The sequence below is a fragment of the Parasteatoda tepidariorum genome, chromosome 12 (genome assembly GCF_982258835.1).
Source record: "Parasteatoda tepidariorum strain Cologne lab strain chromosome 12, Ptep-v5.0, whole genome shotgun sequence".
Taxonomy (NCBI): Eukaryota; Metazoa; Arthropoda; class Arachnida; order Araneae; family Theridiidae; genus Parasteatoda; species Parasteatoda tepidariorum.
The window spans coordinates 17,883,619-17,911,081 of NC_141766.1; the positions used below are offsets into that span (position 1 = coordinate 17,883,619).

Below are 27,463 nucleotides of genomic sequence, written 5' to 3' on the forward strand. Positions count from 1 at the left end.
TGAATTCAATGTAATTTAATCTGTATGGCGTTGTTCGCTCTTAAAATAAAATCCTTGAATGATTAGAATACTTAATGATGATTCTTCGATTAGCCTATATCGATATTTCGCTAAAAATAACTAATATTTATTGAGTGCTTTTATTCACTAGTTTCAATTTGTTTTCTTGAATTCGATCTTACAAGGGAAGAGCGCGTGGAAATGAATTATTTAGTGAAGCATTTTAGATCTAAAATAAAGAGGACCAAATCTAGAAAAATTAGTTCTAGAAGTTATGTTACTTCAAGAGATACTTGAAATTAAGCAACATTTCTTAATACATTTCGAATCTCCTGAATTTGAGTATTTAAGTTTATAAATGTTTTCTCATTATTTTTTTTGAACAAAAGAAAAGCCAAGACGAAACAAATTTTTATCATTCTAAAAAAAGGACATGTTCCCATCGTCGCTCAATGGAGTCAGACAAGGAAATTCTACCGCTGTAGAAAACTTATGTCGAAATGCACAACTCAGAAATCTGTGAAAGAAATTTTAAAAGACAAGTCTTTGACGGACTTGTCCAGTGTACTACAAGGTCTTTGTCGGATTATCATCTTCCTTTGTAACTAAGTTAAAGAATAAAATTCAAATTTTGAACTTTTTTTGGTGCTTTTGGGCTCATGGCAACTAATAGGTTTTGACCCAGTCTAGCACTGTTAGAATTCAGCAAATAATGTATTCAGGTTTCGTACGCCATTTTATAACTGAAATAAAAATCTGTTCTCAATGTCAGTTTCTTGTGCGTGATATCAAGAATAGGTTTTACTGATTTATTTTAATGAGTTTTAAAACTATAAAATAACTTTAGCTAGAAATGTTATCTGGAAAGAAGAGGATTTATAAAATTAATCGTATCTATTACTCATCCTTTGATGGACATGACATAGTTTGATTCGCACCATCTAAAACTGCTAATGGACTAGTTAAATAACTTTCCGAACCCCAACTGTGCTTAGAAGTTTAAAGATTTTATTATTAAATTAACCAGAATAAATTTTCCAAATTAGTTTTTGCTTAAGACAGATAACTGCTTAATCTTAAGGATAACTGGTTTGTTTACTAAAACTTTTGAACTTACGTGAAGAGGCTTTAAATTTTGTACTCTCTTGGCCTTGGATTATCTTTTTGATAGTTAGTATCTTTTTATGCAAATCAAACAATCACTATTTAGCGTAAATAAGTCAATTTTCATTACTGTTTAGCAGATTACCCACATTCTGGTTTTGTTGATATTAATGTTCAAACCTTTAGCTTAGTAATTTTAAGCTCAATGTAAAAATTACCATTGGATCAAGTATTGAGGCAAACTTGCCTTAACCCCTTGGGGACGGGTGTTTCAGAAAGGCATTCGTACAAAATCAGAATCAAGTAGAAATTAAATAAAAAACGGAAACTTAAATGCAGCCATTGCTAATTTGACAGACTTACTTTGCTTTTACTTTAATTATTGTTAGTTTAATCATATACTTTGAATTAAAATTGGTTATATATAACTAAATAGTTTTATTTTGAACAAAGTAATGGTGAATGAAATAAATCAAACAATTATAACCCTGCCCACAAATAAACTGCTAAAGAAATTCTTTGATTACCAGTTTTTATCTTTTTACCCTGATTGATACGGTTTCATGCTGGCACGTATTTGTGACAGTCGGCGTGAAAGGGTTAATGAAGGCTTTTTGTAAAGCATTTGCGTTACACGGATTTTTTTTTTTAAACAAAGCCTACAGAATTTTAACTGGTAGTTTAATAGTAAGAGATTTTGACGTATGATCCGTCTACCATTGCATATATTTTTACGTCAGCTCAGTGTTAGTTACGATCATCCAATCCCTTCCTGGATTCGATTGGAAAATGAGTGCTCTCTCCCATGAGCCTCTTCGTTTATGTAAATGTTTATTTAAAAAGAAAAATAAATTAAACACGTGCATTCATATACTTACTTTTGCCTGATAACAACAACTCAATACGATTTTTACACTTTTGTATTTATTTCGCGTTTTTACCTACTCCAAATGTTATATGCTATTAGTCTTTTATCATTTTCTACTATACTTATAGCTTTAAATTAATACCTACGTATTTTGTTTACCGAATATTTGAAAACTGAGCTTTGCTCAGCACAGTCTTATTCGGAACAAGTTTCAGTCATCACTAGAGCCCGGATTTTGATGACCTAAAAAATCTCAATTAATGCCCTTAAAAAGTGCAAAAAATGCCCTTATGAACTGCAAAAAATGCCCTTAAAATGCGAAAATTGCGCTAAAAATGCCTTATGGCATGACTTAAATAGAAGTAAAAATATTTAACTAAAACAATGTTTTACTCTTTAAAATTATTATGAGTCGTTTCAAAAAATATAAAGCAATGCAATACTTGTTCTACGTTCATTAAAGTTTGACAAATATGTTTTATATCCAAAAATAACAAAAAAAAGGAAAATATATTGACTCCAAAATATTTTCATTTTGTATAGAAACTTAAATGAATATAACAACTTCCATCTCATAATATTACTAAATATCAGAATTACAGTAGATTATTAAATTTTTTTTTTAATATTTTGAAATGTAAACGAGCGTCTCTTGTCTGAAAGCAAATTTTTATACCAGGAGAAGCTTCTTTCAACGTCCACTGATGTTATTGGTGCGTACTTGAAAAGGACGGTCGCACTTACTGACAATTCTTCTTCAATTTGAAAAGATGTTGCTTCACCTGTTAACATCCTAGAAATTTTCTTCATTGTTTAATAGCCAGTGTAATAATAAAAAATTATAAAAAATAATAAAAATTAGAAAAATTTAACAAAAAATTTGAAAAATGCTTTAAAATGCAAAATACGCCCCAAAATTTTAAAGAAAATGCTCTATAAATCTCAAAAAATGCTCTAAAGGACAAAAAATGTCCAAAAATGCAAAAAATGCAAAAAAATGCAAATGTCATCAAAATCCGGGCCTTAGTCACCACACATCATTAGTAAAGCATATTATTTTGTTGTTCAAATCTCAATAATAGCAGAAATTTTCAATTGAATATTGACCATGAAGGTAAAAGTTGTATTTACAAATTGTATGAAAAGCATTCATTAGAGAACACTACTCTCATACTTGCAAAATATTCCGATTTTTCCGGAAGATTTTCTATTTAATGTGGTAATTTTTGTATTCACGCATTATTCTTTGAATAAATAGGTTTTAAAATAATTTTGACTACCGTTTCAATAATTTAAACATATGTGCTGCTGCCTTTCCAGAAGTGTTGGCTTAATTTTATTGAAAGCCTAGCTTGTACTATCAATTGAGTTTTCATTTTCTCACCACTGGTAAAAAATTTTTTAGAAACTGTAAAAGTTGGCAGTTTGCCTCCTTAACAACATAAGCTAAAATTTTCTTTTATCAAAACTCAGACCCTTTTGTGTGCAAATTTTTCTTCTATTAAAATATACTTTAAACTATTTGAAACTGCAAAAACGTTTTCTTTTAAGGGAAATCTCTTATAATTGAAAATTAAATTTTCAAAACTCTTAATATGGTAAATTCCTAATATGGCATGGTTCAATTTAACACTTCATTAACGTTGAAACAATTTTGGGCCATGTTATGGTTCAATGTTGAACCGACTTTTCAGTACTTAGTTTTACATAGTGCTTAGTTAAAACTTTTACTTTGAAAATTCTCAAACATAATGGGTTTGTAACAAATTTTAGAACATTAGTGCTTTAAAAAGTCAAAAGCATGAAGTACTATATGTTTATCCATTTCTTCATCGTCATTTAGTACTATGTTTACATTTTTTCATTAATACAGTTAAGATGTTTTGTACCAGCCTTCAAAATAAGAACAAGAGCCCCTTTACTTAAGTTGTAGAGTGGTTTTTAATCCATAATTTGAATCTGAAAATGCTAAATCATATTAAATATTGCTAAGCAAAAAATTATTAAGGTTTAAAAAACGTAAGAACAATTTTTTCGTAGTTATTGTTTTAATATAGTGCCAACTAAAATGAATTTGTAAAATAATACATCAAAAATGTTTGATAACATATGAGAAATTCTACAAGAATTATAACTTATTGCTATATAACTGAAAGCGTTTTTACTACATGGTTACTATATTCCTTTTAGATGTTTTTTTAAAAAAATCCTTTGAAAGGATTGTTCATCCAGAGGTTTTATCACATAAATAAGGTTTGTGAACTTACTACTACAAAACATTTTCCGTTTCTTAAATGAATTTGATCAAGTATTTCGAATGTAGTTTTCAATACTTCAAAGCATCTTGTATTACATTAAAATTTAGTTATTTTGAAATAGATTTTTGTATAAAAAAACTGTTCAGGCGTGAAGAATTAGCTTGTTTTTGGTACATTAAGCTTAAATTTTTTGATACAGTAATTTTTAAATGTATATACCGTACTTACGCCTCATGTTTAAAAAAGGCAATAAACATGAGGCGTAATTTTAAAAATAATTCCCTGTGTATCGTGTTTTTATTAAATAAAAATAAGACTTCAAAATCATAATTTTCTAAATAGACAAAGTTTTTAGAATTATATTTGCTTATCGTGTAGGAAAACGTACTTTTCAGCAAGTTTCTTTATTCCGATAAAAATTGATACTTTGGGCTCATCAGCAAATCTTTAATCACGTGATAAATTTATCGAAAGGTTGTTTTAGGGCTAAAGGTCTTCTTGTAGATTATTTTATCCGATAACATTGTAATGTAATTTTTTAAAGTGTGATTTAGGTGGGAAAAACTGAAGTGCTTGTAAAAATTGTTACTCTGCTTCCAACTTTAAATATAATATTTCAGCTTCAGTAGGTGTAAAACTTTACTTTGTTAAACTGTTAGTTCTATTATTTTAAAACATTTATTTTTCAAAGATTGGTCAAAAAGAGCCTGAAAAGGAAACAGAAAAAAATTTCATTTTAAAGTGTGAAGCAATACTTTGTAAAACATATTCAGATTCAACGAGAAATTCCTCTGCAGTTATATAAAATGAAATTTTTTAAAAAAAAGTCTGTTAAACATTCTAATTTCGGTGCAACTTGCTGCACTCTTCAACAGCCTAAAATGGCTGAAACACACTTTGTTTAAATAATCTTCATGAATAATTCTCATCCTTTTATACGGCTGATGAAGGTGCACCAGTCATCAAACGAAGTGCGAGGTGCACTAAAAAATGTTGGAAAACTTTTTTATACATAAAAAAAGCACCCCTAACTTCGGTCTTAATTCTGTTTTAGACAGTTACAAACTAGTTTACGTACAAATCAGTTAGACTAATTACAAATTAGCATTTGTGATTCAGCATTAAAATATTCACAATGACGAAATCGTTGATTTTGTCAACCCTGTTTATGTGTTGATAAATTAAAAAGGTATGGTTCAAACATTGAAGTGTCTTAAGCAACCATAAAAATCACGCTATGGTTGTGGTGATAGAATGATAGTAGATACAACCTTAGAAATATAATCGACAGAAAAAAATAAATAGAAAAAATGATCGCAATTTTCGAAATATTAATGTTTTGTAACGAATACTAAGCATCGTGGTTTTATTTTCTGAAAACTGGCATTCACAAACTTTATTTCAATGTTGTAAATTATGTTCAGATTGCTTTTTCTTCCAAACACATGTTTCCGAATTGGCCATGCTGCCGTTTAACGATTGAAGCGGTCAATGTTATGGTAAAAGGGGATATGTTACAAATCTGCAATTACGATGGGAAAAAAACCTGTCAATTGTGGAAAGATTGTTTCAATTGCTTCCAAGTTGTTGGATTCTTTTCTTTGGACAGTTCAGAAAATTACTCTGTATTTGATAATAGGTGATTGAAATTCTAAAAATAACAAACTTATTTTCTTAAAAATGTTGCATACCCCCTTTTAACAATAACCGCTTCAATTTTCTCTTAACATTTTGTGTTCCTAAAATCTGACAGCTTAAATTTTATCGCAACGTCGCTTACTCTGCATTTAGAAAAACTATAGATGCGTTCATTGATTGCAAAATAAATAATAAATAAAAAATCTGGAAATTAAATGTCTTTATGGTAGAGACTTTCCTTTTTAAAGGTGGACAATCATGCTGTATGCATATTAGAATACATATTGCGTTTGAAAAAGCATATTGGTAGTCCTTTTGCCCAGTTGCAATTTACATTTGAAGGATAGAGAGTTCGCCTTCCAACGAGGTGAACCGGTACCAAATCTCCGCGATGGCCGGTCGTTGCGAATTCCGCATCCTGCGTGCACAGACTACAGTGCTAACGTGAAATATCCTCAGGGGTAGATGGATCATGCGTTAGTCCCCTTGCCGACAGGCTAACAGTGGGAGGTTTCCCGTGGTCTTCCCTCTCCATGTCACGCAAATGCTGGTTAGTTCTATCACAAAATCCTTCACGAAGGCAAATTTCTCCCAATACTTGATCCAGTAGTTCCCTTGTCTTCTGGATTGGGTTCAAAATTACAAGGTTACGTAGTTAAACATTAGCAGTCGTAATCCCAAAAATTGGGTCGGCTGTTTTAACAATGGTTATAGAATAAAATATAAAAAAACAAATTTGAAATAGTGAACGTATTTACGATAAAACCCAACCAAAAAATCAAATATAGTTGAAAGCTTTAAGAATTTATAAATATAATACTAACTTATCTTAGGAACTTAGTGAAAGATTGTTAATTCAAGATAAAACTGATTTTTGATAATTTTAAGAGTTTGGTTATTTTTCTTTTTCTCTCTTGTATAGGAAATGAATGTCTTTAGTTTTTATTAAGTCATTTTCTTTTTCTCTGATTCAATTATTTTAAATTTTCTGATTAAGTTGAAATTAAACATTTGCCAAACTGATTTTCGTTTACTTTCTTAAGGGTTATTAGTAACACATAGCAACGCAAAATAACACAAAACAAAAGGGAGAAATAAAAAGTGAAGGTGAGTGATTAAAAAAATCATTCTAATTTAAATTCAAAGTTGTTCTTAAAAGCAATACATCATCTTTAGGATTCTATCCATGTATACGGTTAAGTTAACGCTACACTTATTTAGTTTTGACATTTTAAGCTGTCTAAACTCCTAGTACGCAAAATGAATATAAGTTAATTGATTAGGAAATCTACCAGGAAGATTTTCTAATCGATCAACTTGGATTGATTAGAAGATCTATTATTTAAAATAGCTTTCAGAAATAGCATTGAAATATAATGGATTTATAAAAATTTTCTTGCTATTCTAACTACAAGGAAATTTTGTAATGGTTAAATTTAACTTTTAAACAAACATGCTGGAAATTAGAAAACAATTTTATGATAAAATTTATTTTAATAGGATTTCATATTTTCAAGATACAACAGAAATAATACAACTAATAGTAAAAATTAAAATTTTTTGCACCAATTTATCTAACTAGTACACATTAGATTTGCATTTTACGTGAAATATTTTCCCCGATATTAGTAAACTAAAACAAATTTTGATAAGTAGAATCTTTAAAATATTTAATGATTATTTAATTAAATTACTCGCATGTTACTTGGCCTTTTATATACATATTTAAATGATTTATACATCACAATTCTTTATAATCTAATTCATAATAAAGAGAGAAAATTTAAAAGCAAAACTTTTGTTACTACTAGGAAAATCTTTTGAAGTTGCTATTGAAATTCTGTCGAAATTGGAAGGTGTTATTCATCTTATAGCACAGGCATATATTTCATCTCTTGAATTCCCATACGCTCCATTGTTTTGATCAATGGGCTTTTAATTTTAACACTGAAGTCCAGTTGTCAACTTAGCGTATTATTTACATTAAATTTTAGTTTTTATATGTTTGAATTTTAAAGAATTGTAAACGAAAAGTTATGCACAATTAAAACTGACTAATTCAGAAAATTAGTAGAATTCTAAAAATAAGTTTTTGCACTTAATCAATTTTACGAATTTGCAAACTTGAATGATCAATTGTCTACAAATTTCTGCTACCAGGAAAAATTACTAAGCATGTGTATAAGCCAGGAAACTATTTCCTTTATCGTGGATAATTTTCTAATTTCGATCATTCAAATTGCGAATTTTTATTTTTGCAATAAGAAATTTTTTTCCATACTGATAAAGAAATGACGTTTATACCTTTCTTTACTAATCGATGATATTCATGAACAATTTTCTCAAGAATAAAATTGCGTAAACTAAACTTTAACATCAGTTTTGATTTGTATAACTGAAGTCTTTCATTTGATTGACAAAAACAGTATTTTAAAGCTTAGAAGTAAGACTGATTTGTGACTATGGTGCAAATTAGGGAAATAATTTTTTTCTTGTTTGAAAAAATTTTTACGTTAATAAAATGTTTTAAATGGCGCTTATTTGATAGATTGACAAATAGGTTTTGATCTCTTCGCTAATGAAATAAGTTTTCTAATTTTCTAGCCTTCAAATAGCAGAATTAACTTCGATTAGCATTTTTTAAGATTGCAGTTGCATTCGTAAATATTTATAACGGTGGTAGTTAGTTTAGAAAAATAGTTGCTTACCTTATTGAACGCTCAATAGATTTTCTTTCAAAATATAATATTTAAACCCTTTTTATTGTAACTGAAATAATCTTATTTTAAGCTATTGTAATATTCAAAAATTACTTTTTTTCAGTAAACATCAGAGAATAAAACCAAATTTAAAAAATTATTCTCATGGTAAAATCTTTTATTTTCAGTTTGGTAAACAAATTAAAAATTTAACATTTGAACAGTTTGTTCAATACGAGCAGCATGTCGTTGCATAATTGAGATTAAAAACAATACGCTTTTTCGTAATTTAATTTAAAAGAAGTAAGCATGACCAAAGCAAGTTACAAAAGAATTTAATGATTGAATTTATGGATACTAATTGGTATATTTAAAAATATTGCCATTTTTAAAAATACCAATGATTTATTGATTTTATTGTATAATTGAATTTTAAAATAGCGCGTATTTTTTTTTCAAAATTTAATGTTTAATAGAGTAACATAAATTTTAAATAAGTGCAGTAAGTTTCGAAAAATATGTTCGGTTTAAACATGCTAAAACTATTGTAAACAGTTTTAAATTTTGAGTCGAAAATGTCTTGACTTAATTTGTTTAAAACTACAAATTAAACAAAATTCATATTTCTTTAATATCAAACTTTTTTTTTAATTAAGAAAAATTAAAAGCAAAACTTAGTTATTAAGGAAATGAGACGCATTTAATTTAAGTAAAGAATTTCCGTTTTCAAGAATACGCATCCTCATAGATTTTTTTCTACAAAGACTTGAAGATCATAGCTCTAAACTAAAAGGTCTCTAGCCTCCTGGGCAGCTGGCCTCTTCTGACTAGCCATGATCGGAATGAAATAAGGAAAAATCCGCATGTTTAAACTAAGCAGTATTTTATAAATTAAAAAAAAAAACTTTTGTTGATAAATCCTATGAAATTACATAAGAAGTAGGAGAAAGAAAATATTAATTATCCTTTTGGAGCCTGTAGCTCGCTTCCCAATGAGGTGACCCAGGTTCGATCCCAGCGATAGCTGGTCGATTCGAATTCCACACCAGACTCGCACCGACCACAGTGCTGTCGTAAAGTATACTCAGTGATAGACGGATCACGGATTAGTCTTCTTGCTGCCATCCATGGAAGGTTTTCGTGGATTTCCTTTTCATTTAATGCAAATGCTGGTTAATTCTATCAAGAAGTTCTCCACGAAGGTAAAATTTCTCCCAATACTTGATCCAGGAGTTTCCTTGTCTTCTGGAAAGGGTTCAAAATTACGAGGTTACGGAGTTGAATATTAGTAGCAGTAAACCCTAAATTGGATAGGCTGTTCAACGATGATTATGAAATAAAATAAAATTATCCTTTTATTCTTGAATATCAGCAGAAAATCTTCAAATTTAATTTGCATGCGCATAATAAGAATGTAAATCGATGAATGGATTAGCATACCTACCAACTTTTAATTCCTTCCATTATCTTTTTTCCCAGTGGTATTAAAATGGAATTAAAACTTCAATTTTAAGCAAACAAATACGTTGTGTTTGAGAACTTGAGTTGACAACCATAATAGTAACGCATATTAATATATCTGCTTAATTTTTGTAAGAATAGTGGTGAGAAGAATAAGTAATAGTTTTGTAAGAATTAGGTTTTGCTTATCTGAGAAGTCTTAAATTTTTATTTGAGATGCATTGAAGATTAGATTACTTAAATTTATGAGCACAGATGCACTCAAACCACTACAACAAATTATTTCGACAAAATTCTATTAATCGTTTAGTCCCGCAGTGATCGTAAAGGTACGGTTCCCACTAGAACACTGAAATCAAGCATCACTGGCTGCGGTCAGTGTGCTTGACCACTTTGATCATCCTGAGTTGGGACCGAGGGTGATCGGTATTGCTCCCCGTTAAATTGTTCTATTGTAAAGTGCTCGGTATTGCGCGCAGATCGTCTGGCTAAAAAGGGGGAGCTATTCCCTCTGCAGAGGATCAAAATTGCGATAGCATGTCTTCGGATCATCCTCAAGGATGTTTCCCAGACAGTCATGAATAGTTCATTGTGCAGCCCTAGTGCAGCGTTAATTAAAATACCTATCTACTTACCTAACAATCTTTTAAATCGTTATGTAGCATTTTTGTCACTTTCAGGAAAATAAAATCAGTAAAAGTAGTAAAGTTTTTGAGCAAACTAGCATAATTTTTATATCTTTAACAAATTATATTGCTAAAAATTACGATTATAAATCAATAATGTATTGACTTTATAGTCGCAAATATTTTTTGGAAATTTGATTTCTAAGCTCCCCTTAATGATGGTTACGTAAATACGATAAAAGGGTTATGTTTATAGCTTTGTTAATGATACGTTTGAGTAAAATTGAAGGTGACAACCTCAATCTAAAATGGAAGCGTTTAAAAAACTTTTTTTTTCTTCATGTTTATACAAAGCACAGATTCGTATTTAAGATTGCTTTCAAAAGTAAAGGACATCATTTTTCATCTCTCCCCTACGGGCAGGTAAAATATCTTGTGATAAATCATGCCAAACAGTAACTATAATTTGTGATTTTTTTTTTTCGTGGCATCCTTTTCTGTCGTTTTCTTTGAAATTTTGTCTTTGATTATTTAAAAGTAAAATTATATTCCTGTATTTTGGGTGTTAAGCTTAACACGAAATGAAGTTTTCAGAATATTTGCGAATTATAAACTTTATTAACATGATATATGTTCAAGTTAATAAACTATAGTAAATTGGAACTTAATTAGCGTAAATTAGCGTGAAAAATACTTAGCGTAAAAGACAGTTCAAACTCACTCGTAATTATAGTCAGATATCATCTCCTCTTTTGCCTTGTTTCCTAATTACCTATTTTCCCCACATGTGATTCTTATAATGTTTAATATATTAACGACTCTTCAAATACCTATCAGGGAATTTATAAAAGCTCGGGCTCAAAACAACACGATGCGACATGTTATAAATTCTTTAAGAAATTTGTTTTATTGTGTGCAAAACATAGCTTAAAATTCAATATCAAACTGAAGCTAAGCCGTTTCTAATTATAGCACATAAACTAATAACTTTGCAACTGTTTCTTGGAATTTAGTAAAGAACTTTCTTCTGAAATATTGACAGACCCAATAAACTAAAAATTTGTTTTGCCATTAAAATCCTTTCTTCTTAGTTACAACCTTATACATGTTTTTTTTTCAATTTATCTCTAATGTTTTCAATTAGTTTTGAATTTATCATTTTTAGGTAACACTGTTTTCGCGATCCTGAGTAACCCTAATAATTTTTTTCCTACTGTAACTTCAGTAGCTTTTTCGTAGCTTTCTTATAGTGACTAGAATCATTTATTTAGTGCAGTTTAGCCAATTCAGTTACTGTTCTATTCAGTTTCGGTGAGTTACGTCTATTACGGTTAGAGACTTAAGCCACTGGATTTACGTTTTCCTAGCAATTACATTCAATTCGATATTCACTTAAAAGGCTTCCGCAGTAGATTGATGGTAAAGACACGGTTCTCAGTAGAACACAGTCTCATCACTAGCTGCTGTCAGTAAGCGGGTGAGTGACCACTTTGATCAGCCTGCGTAGGTACCGAGGGTGCACGGTATCGGTCCTCGTTAAACTGTTCTACCGTGAAGTGCTTGACTTTGAGCACAAGTCGTCTGGCTGCCAAAGCAGGGAAGTCATCCCCTCTGCAGAGGATCAAAAATAGCTATGGTATGTCTTAGGATAATCCTCAGGGTAGTTTCCCAGACCGTCACCAATAAAAATTTTGCAGTTAGTCCTAATCACGTTTCCCTTGAAGTGATAGGTAGGTACTGACTAGAGCTGCACAATTGGTTAAATTGTGCAGCTCTAGTCAGTACCTACCTATCACTTCAAGGGAAACGTGATTAGGACTAACTGCAAAATTTTTGTCAACAAAATTTAACATGTATTTTTTCTAAATTCTCCGAAGTAGGAAGATACGAATTCAAATAACTACTGTCACATATTTATTGTGTATCTGATTGTAAGGAAATAGACTTTTTTGATTAAATAATTGAAAATTTTGTATGGATAGAAAACGTGACGTTTGATTAGATACATGTAGTTCCGTTTTTGATTATCTTGTGGCATCTAGCTATTCACTTTCAATAACTTGGCTAGATCAAAATATCGACACAATTAGTTTAATATTGAAATTGTATGAAGGAAATCAGCACTTAAAACATATAAAAAATTGTAAAAAGAAGTTAAATTTGTTTCGTTTCAAGTTATCGATATATTTTAAACATTTTTATATCAAGGCTTTTTCTTCACTTTTAGTTTAAATGTTTTGTTCCAGGGCTCACAATATTTACGTTAATTCTTTCTGTTGCACGTTAAGCAATGATTGTCAGATTAAAACTGAAATATTGTTTTAATTTTTCTCTGACTAAGACAAATATTTAAACCAGTTCATAGTTTGATTTTACTGTGATATTTTTATGAGCATATTGTTTTTGTTTGCTTACAATAGTAATGCGTTTTCATGATTACAATATCTTGCAGATTAAAAATTTTCAAACTTGAAATCTTAGATTTTTATTATAAACCTTTTTTTACTTTATCTGATTAGAAGATTTGTATATAAAAGCTTCTAAAGATTTTATCAAATCTTATAAAGATTGAAGCAAATTGGCTGTGTAATGTTTCTATGTACCAATACATGCACACGTTGAAAGAAAATTTAGAAAACTAGAATTTGGTTTACCTTCAAGTCAACATTATTTTCCTTCTTATATTTATCCCTTTCTTATTATGTTTATCTTATTAAAATATAATTTTCAGCCGAAAAAGTAACACAGGTTATTAAGCAAACATGCTTTGTGGAATTTCCTTAAAACAATAGTCTAAAATAGTTTTTTCTAATGTAATTAGAATGTCCTATTTAAAGATGTTGTGAGAGATGTTTTAAAGAAACTTTGGGAAACAAACTTTTTGTTGTATTTACACAAATACTTGCCTAATTCGGGTATGGAGATTTCTTATCTGAACTTAGTTTTGCTTTGTTGATTAGTTTTTTAAAAGAAATTTTTAGTTTATTTTTTGTCGAAATGTTCGTTTGAAAACATTATATATATCAGGGGGTCGCATAAATATTGCGAGAAACTTCCAGGGAGTTAAAGCACAGCAGCAGGATTAAAATAGTATAAAAACCCATTCTCGGAAATATCGTAAAGAGCCAGTGCTCGAAAAAACTCAAAACTTTTACCCGTCCCCGAGGACGGCTTGTCCAACAATGTACCAGTCCTACTTTGAAACGAACCCGTCGCTTCTAAATAAATAAAAATATTATTTTTTCTTATTTAATACAAATATTTATAAAAATAGCGCAATAAATTAGTAGCTACCAGGATTACATTATGCAGTAATAAAAGAAATACTAGGTTACTAATAGTAAAACCTAGTATTTCTTTCATGAAATAATTTATTTCTTTTATGAAATAATTTATTTCTTTTATGAAATAATTTAAATGACAAAGGTCAAGTTATCTGGAATGTCAATTTATCCAAGGGTACTGAGTATTTTAAATGAACAAATATGACGTTTGCCAGTTCCACAATCAAACCTATGATTTACAGAGGTTTCTGCACAGAAATCTGAAAGGGGTTTTCCATTTAGGTGGAAGTTCATAATTGCGTTTAACGCTTACGTAATGTGTTTTTTTGTAAGTTCATTGCTGAAAAGCCCCTTTCAACTGCTGCAGTACTCCCAGAAGGAAAAAAACATCCACCCACCATGCGCTGTATGTTGCTGTACGGGATTTCTAGATTAGAGGGTCATTTTAGAAGTGAGGCGCTAGACTCTTGTAAGGTAATAAAAATTGAAAGTGTATCACGAACATTAACGGGAAAATGGCAGTCCGCGCGGACGTCTGATTCGAGATATTCGTTGTCCGCGGGAAATTTTTGACCGCCGAGGACGGGCGGTTTTTCGAGCCCTGTAAAGAGCGCTTCCATATTATGACCTGTTCAGAAGCACGCGAAAAAAATTCATAACAGGAAAGCACCCCTAGCAGCGGACGATGGCCTTTCCGGTAAGTGGTTCCTATGCAATTTTAAGCCTGGTGAGTTACCCCAACACCCCATGTAAGAGTTAAACTAAATTATTGAATTGGTGAGAATAAAGTAAGTTATTTATGTATTGTTATTAAAATGGATGGGTTGCATAATTGGATGTATCACAGGATATAGTCATGATAATAAATAGTTAAATGATTGAAATGTCATGATAAATAAATTAAAGGCCGAAACATATAAAAGGCACTTAAATTAAATTATGGGGAATGTGATCGTTAAGGAAAGTGGTAGTACAATGCTAATGTGGGATAACAATAGCCCAATAGGTTCAAAGGGTCACTAAGTGTGAGGTTTGAACAAATTGGATGATTTGGTATCACCAAATTTGGAAAAGGGGCGAAACTGAAATAAATTAAAAATTAAAGATAAAACGATAAAGTCATGCTATATCCAAATACAATTTAACATTTAAGATAAATGGAATAAGCTGATGACCCACTCCATGCAGTAGAATTTGACGAGAACAGCAAATGAAGAGATGAACACATAAATTTTAACGACCGTGAATATTTATTTCAAATAACTCACAATATATTTAGTGGAAAATTGGATAAAACAATTAACATTAGGAATGCCATTTAATAGAAATGGATGACAAGAGAATAAAGAAATAGGAGGTGTCATGCATAAGATTAAAATAAATAAAACGAGAAATTTAACTATTGAAGAGATATTCATAGCTGGAAAGCTTAAATTCGAGAGGGTCTTTAATATAAAAAACGAAACGAAGGGTAAAAATGAAGCTATTAAAATTACATAATTTAATTTCACAGATTCAATTTAAATTATAGACTGGCTGAGAAAAAGATGTAAACATAAATTCCCTTGATACGGACCGAAGTCCGCATCTCGGAGAGTAGTAACCTCTAACTAACTAACGTAGTAACTTTTTTTTAGTAACCTGCCCGAAGGCTCGAGAGAGAGAATGTTTTTCAAAAGAATTAAAAAAAAAACCTTAACTGGTATAGGACCAGAAAAATTACGGCCAATTAAATATAAAGAGGCGAAGCGTTTGAAATTTAAAGGAAAGAGATTGGTTAGTTAGCCCCCCTAAAATTAAAAGAAAAAGAAAGGCGTGAAGAGGGTTTGGTTGACTTTCCCCACAGGAAGTGCAATGACCATGAGAAAGGTCAACAAGAAAGTTAAAAATAAAATTGCTGAATTGAAAAAAAGGAATAACGTTTAAAGAAAAAATTAAAGGCTTATGCAAAATTAGATATTAATTTGTCACTTTACATTAAGTGTAAATGTGACACCCCAAGAAGTTTGTCGTAACATTTAGGCGACTATCTGTAACAGATATATTTTATAAGTTGCGCATTTCGGCAGAAAATAGACTAAAAATAATATTTAAAAAATGAACTTGGAGAGAAAAACAGATTGCAAATTTAAAATTAGGGATACAAAAATATTTAAGATATACTAAAAAATCTCACGCAACGGAAAACATTGTTCCTCAGTATAATTTATGCTTTGAAATATTTGATACAAACAACTAGACAACAGATATTTCAGCAAGTCTATTGGTTTCAAAACTTTTATCTTAAGCATAAGAGGTTTTTCTCCGTTATCGTTATTGTCTCTGATCAAACAATCTCATTGAAGTTTTTGAATGTTACTACACATGCATGAACTTTAAACTTGAATGGCAGATATATTGATTTTTCTTATCGAAAAAGAATCTTTTGAAAAAAAAAAATCTTGCAGCATCAGCTTGTATAGCAATGCGTTTTTAATCTTTTTAACTTCTTATGAATAGCGGAATTAACTCCATCGTGATGTAGCCTCTATAGTATACTGCAGTGGTGATTGTGAGTCCAACTAAAAAATCCTGAAAATTTCTTGAGTAAAATCATTGATGGCGCATTTTTAAAAATTAATGCCTTTATAAATTCAAATCATTGATATTTTCACAACATGAAATTCTAAATAAATTATATGCAGCACAATTTAAATTAATAATTATGTATCAGTTTACTCTTATCTCTAATTTATTTAATTTGTTATTCTACCAGGAAAAAAAATTGCAAATTAAAGATACCAAGTTTAAATTCTAGCTCTAATACTTTTAAATTATAAAAGAATTTTCATGCATAAATGTGATCTATGATTTCTTCAAACTTCTAGACCTTAGATTTCCGGATCGCGATTAGCGAAAAATCCGGAAATCTGGATTTCCTTCGGAGCACAATCATCTCTGATACTGTTAGAATAAGTTTCCTTAAGCATATCGGAAATTTTAAGAAAAATATTTATTAGTAAAACAATTTGGAAACTACGAACTAAACAAGTCCAATCGACAAAAATAACAAAATTTTACATATGTTGAGATTGAATGTTTAATGAAATCTTATATTTTTCACTGATATAATGCAAGGGTCGCGATAGCCTGGTTGGTAGGGCACTGAATCCTTGTCCAAGAGGTTGTGGGTTCGATCCCCTCAGACCGGAGACTCCCCGTGTAGCAAATGGTGACTGATGCACGTTAAATATGTCAAGTCACAAAGTCTTCCATGTTCCCATATCAAATCATGCCTCTAGGGGTACTGATCCAGGAGTTTCTTTGTCTTCTGAATGGGTTCAAAATTACGCGGATAAGGAATTGAACATTAGTAGTCGTAAACCCATAAATTGGGTCGGCTGTTCAACAACGGTTGTAAAATAATATAATGCTAATTTTATAAAACTACTTGAACTTGTATAATTATTTGTAGATAACAAATTTTATTTAAGCAGCAACTTTTTCTAAATTATTTGTTGAACTTTTCAACAAACATATTTCAATATTAGTATCAGTTGACTTTAGCTGACACACCATTATTTCAATTACCGAAAGTAATCAACCAACTTGTATAATGTAAATTCGTTCGTTTACTTGGCAGTGATGGTCGCTTCGTTTGATTTAATTGTTTAATACTCAAACGGAACATAGTAATGAAATCAAACTTAATCAATTAGTAGTTTTTAACCTCAAAAACAATGTTCTTAACCTCAAAAACAATGAGTTTTTTCTTCAATTTTTCTTCAACCCAATGATTATTTCTTTTTTATACGTTTTTTTAATTAATTTAGTTCTTTCATTACCTTTAATTTGCTTCCTAGTTAAATTCCAAATTCTTAATACTGGGTCTAAATGCACTGAAAAAAGTTCAATTAGCAACTTGAACCGCATAGGCAATACTTGCTGTTAAATGTTGACAATTTGAAGAAATTAGGTTTCAGTATCTGCAAGTGTGAAATGCGTTGCTTTGGAAAAAAGTTAGTGTCTTGAAAAATAGTTCCTTCAATGCACGGGCAGAAGCAGAAAGCTCTGTTCTATGAATTTAAACTTATAGGGCAAAGTACTCCTTTTCAAAAGCAGTCGTACTAGATAAAAACAAATAATTTTCGAGAAATTTAATTGGAAAACTATATAATATAGCCCAAATTATTATGTCTTAATGGAAACTCAACGCATATTTTTCAGGTTACTCTGACCCAAGTAAAGTATTGAATATAAACCTGGTTTAGACAATCTTTTTGATTAGAGACTACGAAGTTAGTATACATTTTAAAATGCTCACAAAAATGGATTTTAAGAGTATGGGTCCGTTAACGGACCCTTTACAAATTAAGTGTACAAATTTTTACTATTAGTAAAAGCGGGCACTTTACAAAATAGCTCCTACACAATATTTTTCATTTTAAAAATGGACTGTCCGCAATTCTTTTTAGAAATTTGAATTGATGAAGTCATTCATAATTTTACAACTCTCTTGAAATAGTGTTACTTTTTGAAAAAAAAAATATAACCTTATGTTCGCACTCTTTTAAACAGGTTCCGCATTCCGATTCTAATCTGATTTTAATTTCTAAAAATTTTGACGAGATTGTTTACAAATTTACAAACAGTCTTTCACAAAATTTGAAATCTTTTTTTTTCCTCAACAAAATTATTACAACAGAATACAATTTTTAAAAATGCACAAAATTATGAGTAGATTTTCACAATTTCTGTAAAATAGAACCTTTCAACAAAGTTTTGAAAGAACTCTACGATCGTTTGTTAATAGATATTTTCTGATCACTCTTTTTGAAATTAAGAGATTATTAAAAAAATAATTAGACATCTTGTATCCAATTAATGTGTCTAAATATGCGCGTTCTAGATTAATTTCTAACATAAACCAGTTTACGTTTCCCTATAGACAATGCTATTTAACTTAAATATCAGCATAAATTGATTTACAATGTCCAGTTTAATATTGCATTTTGTACGTTAATACTTTTGAAGGATGTTTCAAAGGAGTTGACAATTGCGATATTTATTCATATAATTTCCTTGTTTGTAAAGGAAATTATATCTAATAGTTTAATTTTCTGTCATGTCATGAATAAATCTTGCTTCTTTTTCTTTATTTTTTTTCACGTGTCATTGAATTCACATCACTATCGAGTGTAATTTGAAACATTTAATGGGCGAAAGTCACTTGTCGTGTTTTTACGATCTAAGTATTTCGAATGATTTGACTGATTATCAGTTTAAAAAAAATGTGATTCATCTATTGTAAGTTTTTTGGCTGATTTCTTCAGATGACAATATGTAATTATTGTTCCCATTGTTCACAAATTACAAGGTGGTCGACATTAGACTGATGGTTTTCAACAATTAATTTTTAACAAAAGATAACAGTTAAAAAAATTAATTATTACAGAAAATTCATGTGGCAGGGGATAAATTTTCCTCCCAAGGCTCCTATTAGTTGAAATTAATTTTTGAAAAATGGAGTTGCAGTTACTTAAACTGTATATCAAAGAAAAAAAATTGAAAATCACATGAATTTTTCGAAATCGTTTAATCAATTAATATCACGATATTTGAAAGCTAAAATATTTTTGAAATGTCCATAATCAAACATAAACACAAATTGTAAGCCAAAAACAAAATTTCTGTGCATCAAAAAGTAATGGGAAAAATACGATTACGAAGACTTAGTCTTTTGAAAACTTTTTTAATGAAAACAAAGATTTGTAGCAGAAATTTGATGCAAGAATATTATTTTTCCTCACCTTAACTGTTTTCTGTTATAAATTTCTATAAATGTGTAATTTAGGGCACTGTATCAACTGCAACGATATGCATAAGGAATCGTAAAATTATTTCTTAGGAAAAAAAACCCTCATTAGATTAAATAAAAGTAAAGGTAATAACAAATTGATCCATGTTATATAAATTATGTTTTTAAGTATCATCATGATTATAACAAAGGAAATGTGTAAATAAAACTGAATAAATACAAATATGAAGAAAATCGGTTCAATCCAAAGAACTTGGAATTCAGCAATCTCGGAGCTTTTGCTTCAAATTAGCTCATTCCATAATGTAATATCTTTCAGATTTTACTTTGCGCATCTAAATATTATAGGTCTATAGGGAAGTAGTCACAAATTAAAAGAAAAAAAAGCTTGTTACAAGTTAACTAGTTTAGGTTGCTGTGTAATTTAATAAAATTTAACGGGGTGTGTTGAAATATAATTTAACGTTAACTTTTAAAGAGGAATAACTATTTATGAAACTCTAATGTGCGCTACCTGGTTACAACATCTTAACAAGAATACATCAAATTTTTTTATAATATTGGGAAAAATATTATAAATTAGTTTAAGTAATAAAAATTCAATTAGAACATAAAATTAGCTCTTATTATTAAAAATATATCTCGTGAACAAACAGAACTGTCCAGTACTGTACTATCACTGGCAAACATACGTGCAAAAGTTTTTTTCTTTAGTTATTCAAAAAGTTTAACTGTCATAAACTGAAATTTTAACCAATTCATTTGCTTCAGATTGCTTCCGTAGATGGATTTTATTTTATTCGGATACTTCAAAGTAACTCTATTCTAATTTAAATGTTGAACACTCTGCTACCATAATACATCACATTAAAAGCTTAAAGTTAGATCGGGTATTCGTGAAATTTCAATATTTTTAATCATTACGGTATCTATAGTTTAAAAAGCATTCTCATGATATCTCGTGAATATATCTTAGCAGAAATATCGAGTGCACGATAATTACCGTTATCGATAAGGATCATATTATCGTTGACGGTAATATTGCTAAGAACGATAATATCGCGGTTATTACAATAAGTCGCGGTAACGATAATATCAAGGTTCAGCAACGATGAGTCGGAAATACTAGAACCTTGCAAGTAATGATATTTATTAAGAACTATTATATTTACATAATTACTGAGCACCATAATATCACAAAAATTATATGTTAATGTGATATTATGAATATTGATAAATTTCGACAATGAAAATACTGACCTATGCAAAAAAAAAAAAAAAAAAAAAAATATATATATCCTGTAATGTTTTCTTTATCTTAATCATGCTTTTAAAATGTTGATATCGCCGAGCACAATTCACATCTGCTATAATTAGTGTGCAATTATCAAGGTCCATAGAGATACCTTTAAAGTTCCGAGGTCGGTTTTATAATATATCATTTTCAATGCTCGAAACAGTTGCAAATATTAAAATTTATTTTCTCGAAAAGGCATTTATTGCTTTAAGGCAACAAAAAGAATGATATATTACGTAGTTTTGGGCTCAATGCTAAAACCGGATGCAGCAAAGATTCCAGAATGAATTTCTAAGCATTTTAGGTTTACTCCTTAGTGTTTGCTAGAATTTTCTAGCTGGAATTTTTAAAATGATTCCTAAAATATAAATCAAACAAAAAAATAGTTTTTTCGAGATTAGATTTTTTAGTCAAATTTTCTCCGTTTATTATAAAAAAAATTCATTGGATTTTAAGGTAGTAATGCAGGGTCTCCGAAATTAGACAGTTTTTAAAAATTTGTAACAACAAAAGTTGAGGTTAAAGAACGAAAGTTCCCCTCAAAGTTCTTGCTTTTAATCAAAAATGTTTTCAACAAATGGCGTTTTTAGTAAATAACCGGTGAAAGATAAGACTGTCGCAATATGAACAGTGTAAGCGAAAATTATGTCCCAATAATTTTAAATCTTTCAAGGAATGAAATGACATTCACTCGACGGAACTCTAACTGCAAGTCACGAAACTACTGCAGTTATAACTTTATTTGTTAGTTTATTGTGAAATGAGCTACTTTTTGAAGAAAAAAAAAAGTAGCGTAGTGATTCAGTTGTAATGAATCCTTGCAATTACTTTTAACGTAATTTAAGTAAAGGAACAAGGTTTAAACGCTACTAATTGTTCGAATCTCATTGTTGCAAATCTTGTGCGAGCGAACTTTTTTGCACATGGAATTATCTTTTAATATACTAGTATACTTAACTTTTTTTAATTCGCATGAACTGTTTCAGAGATGGTGAAATACACGAATTGAAATTCACGTTAACGCGTTGAATGCAACACTAATTTTACATACCCTGCCTGTTTGGCCAAACTGTAAAAAACTAGAAAATAAATTTGCAAATATTAGTTTTTACTAATTTTTAAAAATACTAGTTTTTTAAAAGGTTTAGCATGACATATCTGAAAAAAAGCGGTGAATTATATAAGAATGCGAATTATTTAGAAATAGTGGTGGATAACAATTTACTAAATTAAATTTATTAAACCAAGAATCACAAAACTCCTGCTTGAAAATATTTATTCGCTGTCCGGAGCAAGTTGGCATCTCCGTGTATAGAAATAAAACTGTTTTTGTGTGTTCTATATTGCACCAATTTTTTCAGACCATTTTAGTATGGACAATATAAAAAATTTAAAATTTACTCAAATTATGTGTTTCTAATAAACTTGGCTTCACCGGTGACCCCTATGACATTCAACGTGTTAAGGAGAACAAACCCTGATTAAACTATTTGGACCATATTTTCAAAATTGCGGCTGCATATTACAAAGGTCAAGAGCCTAAAACCTTGAATACAAAATTTTATCAGAAAAATCACTTGGTTTTATTTTGTAAGCTCCATAGCCTTGTAATTTTGAACCCAATCCAAAAGACAAGGGAACTTCTAGATTATGTATTGAGAGAAATTTTCCGTCGAGGACTTTTTTATGTAACTAACCCGTATTTGTGTTACAAGGGGAGGAAAATCAAGAAAACCTCTCACTGTTAACGTGATGTCTAGGAGACTCTGACCCATATGTCTACCACTGCGGATATTTTACAGCAGCACTGTGGTTGGAACTAGTCAGAGGCGAAATTCATATCGGACAGCCGTTGCTGAGATTCGAACCTCATGGCAAGGAACGCTCTATCCCCTGAGCCACCACGACTCATTTTTCCATCATTAAAATAATTTGAATAAATCTAATTCTTAAAGGTGATGAAGCGCTTGTTAAATGACTCATGATATTTCACCTTATTCACAGTCTCAAAACTTTCATTTGAATACTCGTAAATCGGTGGAATTTTTTTTATAGTTTTTGTTCTTATACTACCTATGCATCCTATTTTACATTATCTCGAACAATCTGATTAACTTAGTAATTTTTTTTCAGAACTTAGTACTTCAAGAAGGCAAAGAAACTTACGAAAAATGGAAACAAACTCCTATACCTGTCACTTTCAAAGTTGTTCTTTTCAACATTACAAATCCAGCTGAAGTTGTCAAGGGCAAGTTACCATCAGTCGAAGAAGTTGGACCATTTGTATTCAGGTACACAATTTTGAATATTTTAATTTAAACTTTTTGTTTTTAACAGTTTCTAAAATAACATTTTACTGGCTCTTGCTACATATAATCTATGTCATTAAATTGTTTTGCCTGAATAAAACATTAAATGCACTTGAGAAATTCTCTTGTGGAAAAATAATAAACTATAGATTTTAGTAAATGTCTTCCAAATGCCAGATTTTAGTAACAGATTCTTCCAGATTTTTGTAAATGTCTTTACTAATTTTCTTCCAAAACTAAATGTTCTGGAACATTAAAAAAAAAAACATTTTCTATTCACTCAAATATCAGTCATTAAAAGATAAGAGCTTGAAACAAAATTCAATGCATTAAATTTAGCAAAATTTCTTCAGTTTTATAAATAAATCCAGCCTTGATTTATAACACTCTAAATTTTTGCTAAATAGATCCTCCAATTAACCAATACTTAAAATTTTAGTAGATAATTGAGCAATAATTTTACGAGTAGAGTGTGCATGCAAAAATGTTAGGCTATATATTTTACATTGTCAGCAGTTAGTTTTTCCAAGTGTTATTACTCATTGAATATTTTCGAAAATTACATTTAGCGAGAAAAAGTATTAAATATGCATTTTGAATTCTTAGTTTTTCTAAATTCTACACTTGTAAATTATTTTGGTCATTTCTGTCGTAATTGAAAAATTTTTGAGAGCAATGCCTAAATTAATTTTTTTGGGGAGACATTGACAACCATTTCTGACAAATAATTTTATGTATCAATAAATTTTCTTATCTTGAATCGTTTTCAAATGGAGAATTAAAAAGTATAAACTGTTAAAATGCCATAACTCAGAAAGAATTCATGAAGAAGTTGCAAAAATAAATGTAAATAAAACATATGTATCACTATTATCCAGTTTCTGTCTTCATTAGTATCATTTAAAACTTCACGTTAAAACATATTTAGTAAAATAGACATAATTGATATTTATTTAAATATTTTTTAAAGATAGTTTTATTGATTTGAGACACTTTGCTTAGCCTTGAGAATAGTACTGAGATTATAAATTAAATTAATGGATCTACGAATAATGTATGCTAATTGTAATACATTTGGCAAATCAAATATTTCATTCAAAATAATAAAAAGGGAAAGAAATCGTTGTCACTATCTTGTACCAGAGGCGTTTTTTCAATTTTGTTATTCTTAGAAATTACTTGATTTATGCCTCTTAATAATGAGACTTGTTTTGTAAAGAAAATTTTCATAATTAGCAAGTCAAATGTTAGATTTAATATTTTAATGGCATTTAACTCACTATTAAAGTAATTTATTCACAGACAGTAGATTAATTAATGAAATGCACGTATGAAGGACATAAATTTGAAAATCATTATGGAAAACGGAAATAATGCAGTTAAATCTGAGCAAAGATCAACCTTAATATAATCAGTTTAACAAAATCAAATTAAGAAAAAAAATATCTAAAATAAAATTTGAAAATAGCAAAATGCTGGTAAAAATCGCGAAGCAAATTTTATTCCTTTCATTGAAATTTTTTTTTATTTAAATGCGTATCTGTACCATAAAAAGAATAAAATATTAATATTTGTTAATAAATTATTCACAAATTAAAACTTCATTAAATTTTTCCTAATTTATTTTCATATTTTTATTTACTTATTATTAAAAATTAAATAGTAAATAAATATTAATTTTGGTAGATGGAAAATTTTGTTTAAAAAAAGGTAAAACCGAAGTTATTTTTGAAAATTAACTGGTTAATAAATACATACATTAAGCACAGTTTGTGACACGTTGATCCAAAATGGAGTACGTTAGCGTTGTTTTTGTAACACATGCATTAAAGAATGTTCAAGAATATAAAAAACATCTTCAGAAAAAATAGCATAAATTAATACAATTTGTGGGTGTTTGATCCGTGATGGTTCAGGAGATTGAACATTAGCCTTCACTTGAGGTAACCCGGGCTCGAATCCCAGCGATGGCTGGTCAATACGAATTCCGCCTCTGGCTTGCACAGACCACAGTGCTGACATAAACATCCTCAGCGATAGGCTGATCATGGATTAGCCCCCTTGCCGTCAGTCTAACCGTGAGAGGTTTTCGTGGTTTTAATCTCTATTTCACGCAAATGGGTTTAGTTCCATCAAAAAGTCCTCCACGAAGGCAAATTTCTCCCACTACTTGATCTAGGAGTTCCTTTTTCTTCTGGATTGGGTTCAAAATTACAAAGCAAAGGAGGTGAACATTAATAGTAGTAAGCCCAAAAAATTAGGTTGGCTGTTCAACGACGGCTATAAAAGGAAAAATCTGTGTGTGTTTGCTGAAAAGTAACCAGATATTTTTCGCTGCCAAATAGTCCAAGGAAATTATCACAATGAAAAACCCAGTAAAATAACTTGTTTATTGAGCTTACTCTCTCTCTCTCTCTTTTCTTTTTTTTTTTTTTTTTTTTAAAGATTGAGTGGATTAGAATAGCGGATTGTTCATAGTGTATATATATTGAGAAATAAACTGCGGCAGAAAAAAATATGAAAAACATGGAAAGGCTTTCAACCCTTTTTTTTTTATTGGCAATTATTAATCATACTGGTGGGAGACGACTATAAATGAAATAAAGAATGACGAGAAGTAATTGGCATTGTAGGTGTCTGGTGAAGACTGGATTACTAACTCAAAAATGAGAAGGGAGCTGTTTCTCTTAAAGAAAAATATTCAATTGAAAAACCACTACAGGCAGGGCATTACATTCTGAAAACTGAAAGGCCTGTGAATCCATATGAAATGGTGCATCAGAAAATGACTCTTCCTCTGCGTCAATACATCATGGCTTGGCTTCGTCCGCAGCGTAGGAAAAAAAGATGAAGAATTGAAATTTATCTATGTGTGAAACTGATCCTTTTGTGAAACGTGTTGATCGAGAAGATGTCTCAGCATTTATACCAGGGTTTATTTCTTCCTCAAAAATTAACGTTCTAAGTGAACTAATTTTCACGCCACTAATTTTTTTAGTAGATTTTTATTTTTGGAAGGGTCTGAGAAGAAGCGAGTTACACCTAAACCAAAGCAGATACAAAATTCCACGTGCCGATCAAAGAAGCCGACAAATAGGTGCAAAAGGCTACTGTTAGACTAAGAATTTCAAGCGGCGAGCTTCAAATAGGGAAAGGGTAAAAATTGCAAAATGTACTTCAGTGACCCGGTGTAACAATAACTTACATTTTTTTTTTAAAGAAGTCTTAGCTAAAAAGTCATCTAAATAACGTTGAAGGAAAAGGAAATCCATTATCCGTAAGCACTCCTTTTACAATCCAAGTACACAACATTAAATTTTGAATATTACCTCCAAGGAGTATTGCGGTATTTTTTGATAAAATTAGTTTACTCATAAAATGCACATTTAGTTTATCAAATTCCTTCCATAGTGGTATTCACCTTCAATAATGATTTTGTTCGCAAATTCTAATACAATCTTGCTAAATATTAAATTTTATTAAAATATATTTTAACAAAGCAGAGGGACAAAGTAAATGTGCATGCCTAATTTTACTTTTCTTCATTATTGATAACTATGGACAACTTCAAAAATACTTCAGTTGTCTGAAAAAAAATTGAAAGTATTATTACAAGAGTAACATTTTGGAAGATTCCCATGTCGCAAGAAATAGCTCAATGCGAAAGTACATAGTGAAAGGCGGAAAGTAATTTCAAGAGTTACGGTTGGAGCCTAAGATGGAAATCTGAAGTTAACTCCTTCTCCCAAAGTGAGCCTTAGCCGTCATCTTGAATTTACTAGAGCTAAAGGGGGTCTACTTCGAATCCCATAGATGATTGATTGATATAAATCGCACCCACCACAGTGCAAACGTCCTCAGTGGTGTATACAGCATGGGTGCGAATACCCTTTCCATCTGGCTAACTGTGGGAGGTCTTCTCCCCTTGTAACGCAAATGCTAGTTAGTTCCAAAAAAGTCCTTCAGATTCCAGTGGTTCCCAATGCTTATTCCAGAACATTCTTTGTCCTCTGAGTTTGGTTTAAAATTACAGGGCTTCGGAGTTTACCACAGATAGCCCTAACCCCGAAAAATAAGACGATTGCCATAAAATATCTGAACAAGAAATATTTCATGTGAATG

The 27,463-nt window shown here is 30.1% G+C and overlaps 1 protein-coding gene across 2 annotated transcripts in view; it reads left to right on the forward strand.

Annotated features, from left to right (window-relative positions):
* LOC107443635 (lysosome membrane protein 2) overlaps positions 1-27,463 on the forward strand; it is a 128,698-nt gene that overhangs the window by 74,955 nt on the left and 26,280 nt on the right. For both annotated transcript variants that reach the window (XM_016057571.5, XM_016057572.5), the window contains exon 2: positions 23,166-23,323. In XM_016057571.5, coding sequence (XP_015913057.3) covers positions 23,166-23,323 — 158 coding nt within the window. The remainder of the gene's footprint in view (positions 1-23,165; positions 23,324-27,463) is intronic.